Source organism: Eupeodes corollae, chromosome 2 (assembly GCF_945859685.1).
Source record: "Eupeodes corollae chromosome 2, idEupCoro1.1, whole genome shotgun sequence".
Classification (NCBI taxonomy): Eukaryota; Metazoa; Arthropoda; class Insecta; order Diptera; family Syrphidae; genus Eupeodes; species Eupeodes corollae.
The window spans coordinates 115813859-115821431 of record NC_079148.1 but is presented as its reverse complement, the minus strand read 5'-3'; the positions used below and the strand labels follow the sequence as shown (position 1 = coordinate 115821431).

The 7573-nt window shown below is 31.7% G+C and overlaps 3 protein-coding genes across 3 annotated transcripts; 2 read left to right on the top strand and 1 right to left on the bottom strand.

Annotated features, from left to right (window-relative positions):
- LOC129948102 (cuticle protein 5.1-like) lies at positions 1-487 on the bottom strand. The gene is made up of 2 exons (XM_056058934.1): positions 359-487; positions 1-295 (listed from the first exon to the last, which is right to left on the bottom strand). The coding sequence occupies exons 1-2, from the start codon at positions 368-370 to the stop codon at positions 74-76; spliced, it is 234 nt and encodes a 77-aa protein (XP_055914909.1). The 5' UTR covers positions 371-487; the 3' UTR covers positions 1-73.
- A 303-nt stretch (positions 488-790) lies between these two features.
- On the top strand, positions 791-1275 carry LOC129948104 (cuticle protein 5.1-like). Its single transcript, XM_056058935.1, has 2 exons — positions 791-936; positions 1023-1275. Exons 1-2 carry the CDS (start codon positions 925-927, stop codon positions 1242-1244), a joined length of 234 nt encoding a protein of 77 aa, XP_055914910.1. The 5' UTR covers positions 791-924; the 3' UTR covers positions 1245-1275.
- A 5754-nt stretch (positions 1276-7029) lies between these two features.
- LOC129948100 (uncharacterized) lies at positions 7030-7573 on the top strand. Its single transcript, XM_056058932.1, has 2 exons — positions 7030-7188; positions 7270-7573. The coding sequence occupies exons 1-2, from the start codon at positions 7114-7116 to the stop codon at positions 7501-7503; spliced, it is 309 nt and encodes a 102-aa protein (XP_055914907.1). The 5' UTR covers positions 7030-7113; the 3' UTR covers positions 7504-7573.

Here is a 7573-nt window from a genome sequence, read left to right as displayed (position 1 = left end):
TATTTCGTAAATTGTTCAGTTTAAGCCAATATCATATCCTCTTTGATTTCAAACTTCAGTCACTTCATGATTCTTAACGAACATAGTATGAAGCAGCAGCGTATGGGTAGGCAGAGTAGGCGGCATATGGAGAAGCAACATAAGGTGAAGCTGCAGCTACATAGGGTGAAGCGTATCCAGCGGTGTAAGCAGCAGTGTAGGGAGATGCTACCAATGGAGATGAGTAAGCCAAAGGAGCAACAATAGCTGGCTTAGCAGCGACAGCGGCAACAATAGCCAACAAGCACAAAGCGAACTATTAAAAAATACAAAACTTTAAAAAAAGGTCCTTTTTTTAAATATTTTTTTAAAAACTTACGAATTTGAACATATTGAGTGTTTTTTTTTTGGTGAAGTTATTTCAGCTGAATTCACAAATGAAACTGATAATAATTTGTGATAAGTTTAAACTATTTATAGTTAAAATCGCAGGTTGAAATTTTAGTATGAAAAGGTATAAATCAATCGCTTATTCATTTGCACGTAATTGTTTCGTTGCTATTGCTGAATACAAAATTATTGTTAGTGCAGAATTTTTGAATGGTTTTTCTTAGTGCAAAGTATTTTTTAGTATTCAAAATTTTGACTATAAATTCAAAGAAAAATAATGCAAGAAGTATGAATACAATTTTGATTTTTCTTACAATTTGTATCTCTTCAACTTCACTACAAACAAGCTTTGCTTATGCTTAAAAGGCCCGAAGATATAATTTAAATTTATCACGTACTAACCACACCAAGGATAAAATTGTATTACAGTTCAATTAAGTAGGCGTTGGTGGAGACTTTACTTTATTTAACACTATATAAAGAGTTGGAAATAAACAAATCATTATCAGTTTCATTTTAGAATTCAGCTGAAATCTTCTAACTAAACACTCAAAGATGTTCAAATTTGTAAGTTAAATCAACAAAGAAAGAAATTCAATAGGATTTCTTTCGTTCTTATAATAAATAATAATATATTTTCATAAATTATACAGATTGCTCTGTGCTTCTTGGCCATTGTTGCCGCTGTTGCTGCTAAGCCAGCTATTGTTGCTCCTTTGGCTTACTCATCGCCATTGGTTGCATCACCCTATACCGCTGCCTATACTGCTGGATACGCTTCACCTTATGTAGCTGCAGCTTCACCTTATGTCGCTTCTCCATATGCCGCCTACTCTGCCTACCCATACGCTGCTGCTTCATACTACGTTCGTTAAGAATCATGAAGTGACTTAAGTTTGAAGAAAAGAGGATATGATATTGGCATAAACTATTAACGAAATAAAAAAAATATAAGCAACTGATTTGAAGATTTCTTTTATTTTCGACTATTAAATTATACATTTTTAATACTTCAAAAAAAATTGGATTCCAAAACCACCTTTCTGAACTACACTAAATTCCAATGGTTAAAAATTTGTATTTTAAAATTTATTTTGACGACTTATAAGTTTTCTTTAACATAATAACATTTGTAGGAAAAAGTGTTAAATATAGTAAAAACTTGTTAGGTTCTTATTTAGCCGATTTGCATAGTTTTATCCCCCTTTTAAAATCAAAATAGAAAGCAGAAAACGATGATAGCTAAAACATACAAATTAAGCATACTATATAATTGAAAAAAAAAAAACAATAACAACTACAATTTGCTTTTTAAAAATTTAAAAAGAAGCATACATTTTAAAATATATGCCCATGTTCTGCATTTCACTGCTTGTGAATACACTTTGCGAAAGTGAATTTGGGTGTTCTGTATTCCGGTTTGTTCCATTTTTTAACGCATTCAAATCATATTTTTTATTTCTATGAATTGATCTTTGGTAGCTTCCTTCTGCTAGGAATCGGAGGGTTGCAGCAAGTTTTTGAATCGAAGTTCTGCTTCCTTTTTTCACTAAAATTGCCAATAATATTGCATCCATCTTCGAAACAGCAAAAATTATACTTCAGAAACAAAATAAAAATGGATCATCCTTCAGTTCTGACAGTTCGAAGTAATTTCGAAATCGATCGAATTGAAGAACATGCAATTTCATTTCACGTAAAATTGTAAAGTGATTTCAATTCGCTTTCGATCGAACATGGGCGATAGACTTTTGAATTAACAGAAATTAAAAGTTCTGCTTTAAAAAAATGTTAATTGAGAATTAATTTCCTACTCAAAAAATCCGGAAATCCAAAATTTTATTTTCCAACGTTATTATACATTCGTTGTCTGTATTTCAAAATTCTATATGTATGTAATTTGATATTGAAATTATTGTGTTTAATAATTCTACTGACCTACAAAATTCAATTAAGCTGAACTTGAAAATTCTCTAAATTGAAAATACGTAAATTGTGGACTTTTAAATTCTCTTTAATTTAATGTTCCGTATTTTATCAAAAATTCTTAAATTCTGAACTCTAAAATTCAATACATTCAAAAAGTCTGTTATTCTAAATTACTTTAGTCAAATCTTAAAATTTTGTTCATTCAGAATTTAAAAAATGTTGTTAAGATATTATATACGTCAAAATTATGTTTATAAAAAGATGTGATTTTAAAATTCTTTCAATTTAAATTTCCGTAGTTCCAAATTCTCTTAATCCGAAATTCCGTCCTTCAAAATTATTCATTTAAAAATTATCTTCACTTGAAGTTCTATGCTTAAAAATTCTATTAATCCAGATTTGTAGATTAAAAATTCTGGTGAATTGCAGTTCGGGTTTTGACATTATGTTAACCAAAAATATTATCCACATTCAAAATTTGATTGGTTAAAAATTCCGTTAATAAAATTTTGAATTTTAAATTCTTTAAATTCTGTTAGTAAGTAAAAATGTCTCGAAATTTTAAATTCTCTTAACAAAACATTCAGTATATAAAAATGATTTTGATTTAAATATGTATTTCAAAATTCTGTGAAGTCCAGCTTCTGTTAACTTGAAATTCTGAACTTCAACATTATCTTAACTTTACATTCTGTTCTCAAATCCAGAATTCTTTTATTAAAAGTGATGATTATCAAATATTAAAAATTCTCTAAACTTAACAATGTGTAGTTGGAAATTTTGTTAATTCAAAATGCTATAAGCATAAAAATTCGAATTTTTAAAATTTCGATAGTCCAAAACTTTGTTAATATGAAATTCTGATCTCCAAAATTTAGTTTCTCTGAAATTATGTCAATCAAAAGTTTTGTCCATCAAACTTTAAAATTAGAAATTCTGCAAGTTGAGGAATTTGTTAATTCAAAATACCATACTAAACTATACTAAACTAAAAACTGAAACTCAAAAGTTATTATAGTTAAAATTTTTGTTAATACAAACTCCAGATCTAAAAATTTTAAATTCTGTTGATGTGAAATTCGGTTCTTTTAATTATTTAAACCAAAAATTTAACACCTTATGAATCTTGTAACTTCAATTTTTCTTTAAATAATTCATAACTTTAAAATTCCTTGAAATCATATTCCAAACTTCATAAATATTTTTAATTCAAAATTATGTTAATCAAAAATTTTGAAATTTTATTTTTCTATACTTCAAAATTTTGTTGACTAAAAATTCTATTGATCTGAGATTGTGTTACCCACAATTCTATTAAAATTATGGTAGTTAAAAATTCTCTTAACTAAAAAATTCTCTAAAATACATTTTTTTAGGTTCAAAATTTTGTTAGTACACAATTCTGTACGTACAAAATTTTAATATTTAAAATTCTCTGAATTTAAAGTTCCATTGATACGAAATTCTGATATGTAAAATGTAATACAGTCAAACTTCCCTATAACGAACTTCTACATAACAAAGATCTCTCTATTACGAATTGATTTTGAGTACACATCTTTTTGGTAACTTTTTTGGTGTATTTTGATCTCCTCATAACGAATTTCCATAAATCGAATTATTCTCTACAACGAACAAATTTTTGCGCTTGAAATCCAAACCTCATACGTTTTTGTTTCCGAATAACGATTTTTTTTCAAATAATTTTTTTCCCAAGATTTTAAATACAAGCGTTCTATATTCGGGCTTCAGAGAATATAATTGAAAATGTCTCGAAGTAGGATTTCTCTTGAGAAAAAGTTGTTGATAATTAATGAAGTTGAGGAACGATTAACTAAAAAAATACATATTGACGTATTTCGAGCCATTCTGGAAATGAAGAGTACCTATTAATTTATTTAAATCTCACAATTTATTAGAGTTGAAAAAGAAAAATGGAAGAATGTTATCTAAACTAAAATCACTGACTTCTTTAAATAAAAGTATAACCTAAAAAAAATCCTTTATAACGCATTTTCTATGTAACGAAATATTATTCGCTATAGGGAAGTTTGACTGTATTTCATTAATTATGTCAATTCATATGTCACTTCTGTGCTTACAAATTCTATAATCCCAAACTTAGTCGTTAATAATTCTGAAACTTTAAAACTCTGTTAATTCCAAAATGCGTCCTTTAAAATTCTGTGAATTTGAAATTTTCCTAAACATTTTCCAAAATCATGTAAATACAATTTCTTAAATTTCAAGTTCTGTTAATTTTAGAAACCAAATGTTGATTCTCATGTTTCTTGAATGTGTAGGTACATAAAATATAAATAAAAGGGTTTTGAATAATTTAAGTGTTTTTGTCGCAACCAAAACCAAATACCTATAGGAGATCTTTTTTTTATAAACCTACAAAAATTCGCATCTTTAAACTTGCTTTAAGCAGATAAATTCTTATGATATATGAATTTTTCCATCTCCCGTAGAGAGTTATGTGTAGTAATCTTTGTAAATTCGAAAAAATCCTTCCGTTTACATGAAAGACCGACCAAAAAAATCAAAAATATTTTGTATAATATTAAAATAGCAATTTCATCAACAAATCTGTCCCCGGAGCAAATTTATTTTCATATCAAAGTTCCTTTAACGAACCAAAAGTTGAGCTCCATCCTATAGATACATACATATGTATAGTTGTGTGTAGGATTTATGCATGCGAAAGCAGAGTAAACTGCATAATATGGATATGTTAAAGTAGATGCTACATGAGGCAAAACAGTTGCAACATATGGCACTGCATATGAAGCAGTGTAAGCAGCATTGACGAAAACGGCGATGATGCAGCCTTAGGATCTGGAAGTAGGCTAATGGAGCGATAACACCAGGCTTAGTAGCAACAGTACCAAGTATGTTTATACGAACACCCAAACACCCAAAAACACACAAGACAAAAAAGGATAAAGAAAGAAAGAAAAAAAATATTATTTAGTTCTTGTTATCCTTTGAATCGAGTTGTTTCAAAAATCTTCAATCTATACGAATTTGAACATGTTGTTGATTAAGTTTTTGGATTAGTTTTGAGCGTCGTAATAGGAAACTTATAACTTTGCGGCCGTGCGCTGTATACGTCTCCGAGTCATCGTACTTATTTTTAGTTAGTGATAGAAGTTTGCTTCCGCCAAGTCAAAATCCCTACACGTTGCACACGCAAAATTTGCATCTTTGGGCAACTTTTGTTGTCACAGAAGAAGACTAAACTTAAAATGTTTTAATTAGTTGCAAATTACCAAAACAAAGTTTGTTAAGCACTCATCCCAATACCTACATATGTGAACTTACTTACTGGGTACTCAGTTCAATCTTCTTAAAATGGTTAGAGTGGGGACGGGAGGAGGGCTGATGGAATGGGCAACTGTGGGGGTTTGAAATGCTTTTAGGAAATCTCTGACTTGCAAGGAGATAATAATAAAACCATCATTAGGGATTTGTTTCAAGGATCTGCCTGTGCCTGCCGTTTCCTCGTTGTACTCGTATTCCCGCGTGTGTTTGGATGTGGCTGGGAACACTTTTAATTGAACCAAATTGAGTTTTCATTTAAAAGTCTTTGCTAACGGATTTCTTATTCTTTCTAACAAAACAATGCCACCGCAGCTTAAGGCGTGTGCGATAAGGCGTGGCGGCAGTAGGAGTGTAGCACGAAACGACTCAACGATGAGATGGGGAAGGGCAAAGAGTGTGGTAATGAAGTTCACATGTGCTCTGCATCTGACTATGTGTATGGATGTTAGAATGGCATTAAGTATTCCAAGCATGCTGGCACAGCAGCGGAACCAAAATTAAAACTAAAGGAATCCCAAGACTTCACACAGCACACCACAGTACCATTCCTCCTACTCTCGTTCTCGTATATCTCGAATGACTCTTATATGTGCAACACTTGTGTGATGCCAGAGAGTATACAGCAAATTAAAAAGAAAGTAAAAAATGAACACAACATACATATAGATGCCCGAGAAGAAGAAAAAGAAGCTATTCTCTCCGCACATCTAAGGGGTTAAGCTTTTCTTGATTGTTCCATGGCGTCAGCAGGGATGCGCCATACATTTTCAACAATAAAACCCATTAAAACGTCGCACAGTTTTCATTCAACTTGACATCCCAAGTATAAGAAGAAGTACCAGTGCCAGTACCCGTACTCGTTCCAGTACCACACTCGTATCTAGAAGCAGCAAGAGCAATATGTCAGCTGCAGCAGCAGCAGCAGTCATTGTCTAATATGTGCTCCCAATGCGAATAATTGCGTTCTTTTTTTCAGATCTTTGGGTATTTGTCAAGGTTAGAAAATATCTAGAACTCGTTTTTCAAAAACAGAAAAAAAAAACCTCATGATTATATAAATGACCTTGAGATACTATCCTCCCTCGCATTCTGATGATGCGTTAAGGCTACGAATTGCCTCTTTAACCAAGAATCATCATCATCATCTATCTCCTTCTTTGTAAGCAATTTAGAGCCAAAACCATTTCCAAAAAAAGAATAAAACTAAACGAAAAACACATTAAAGTCCAAAAAAGCCAAAAAGCTTGAAAAGAAGTCATAAATTCAAGTAGCAATCGCCATCCGCATTGGTATTCCAAAAGCCTAGTGTGCGCAATGTTAAAATAATTAGCATGTTAGAGCGGTTCAATGATGCGACGTGCTTGAAGCACAAGTTCGTTACTGTTGCTGTTGCTGTGTCCACCATCAAATAAAGCATAATATGCACATTAGCTTCAGCATGTGTCGAATTATGTCTTTTTAATTCGGTGGGGCGGCTATAAAAGACAAATGATACCTCCGAATTGCTATCAGTTTCAGTTCAGAAATTCCCTGAAAACAACCCATATCAATATGTTCAAATTCGTAAGTGTTTACTTTGATAATTCTTCGACTTTTCAAGCAATTACTAAGGATTACTTTTATTACTTTTTTTTGAAAATGTAGTTCGCTTTGTGCTTGTTGGCTATCGTTGCCGCTGTCGCCGCTAAGCCAGCTATTGTTGCTCCTTTGGCTTACTCATCGCCATTGGTTGCTTCGCCATACACTGCTGCTTACACCGCTGGATACGCTTCACCTTATGTAGCTGCATCTCCATATGTAGCTTCACCATATGTTGCATCGCCATATGCTGCTTACTCTGCCTACCCATATGCTGCTGCTCCTGTTTTGGTTCGTTAAGGAGTGACCATGTTTGGCGAGCACGGATCAATGTTGACGGAATGGACATTTTCGAAAATTTGTTAAATAT

Coding starts and splice junctions, on each gene's coding strand:
- LOC129948100 (XM_056058932.1), top strand. CDS start 7,114: ATGATACCTCCGAATTGCTATCAGTTTCAGTTCAGAAATTCCCTGAAA. Junction 7,189..7,269: donor ATATCAATATGTTCAAATTC/GTAAGTGTTTAC, acceptor TTGAAAATGTAG/TTCGCTTTGTGCTTGTTGGC.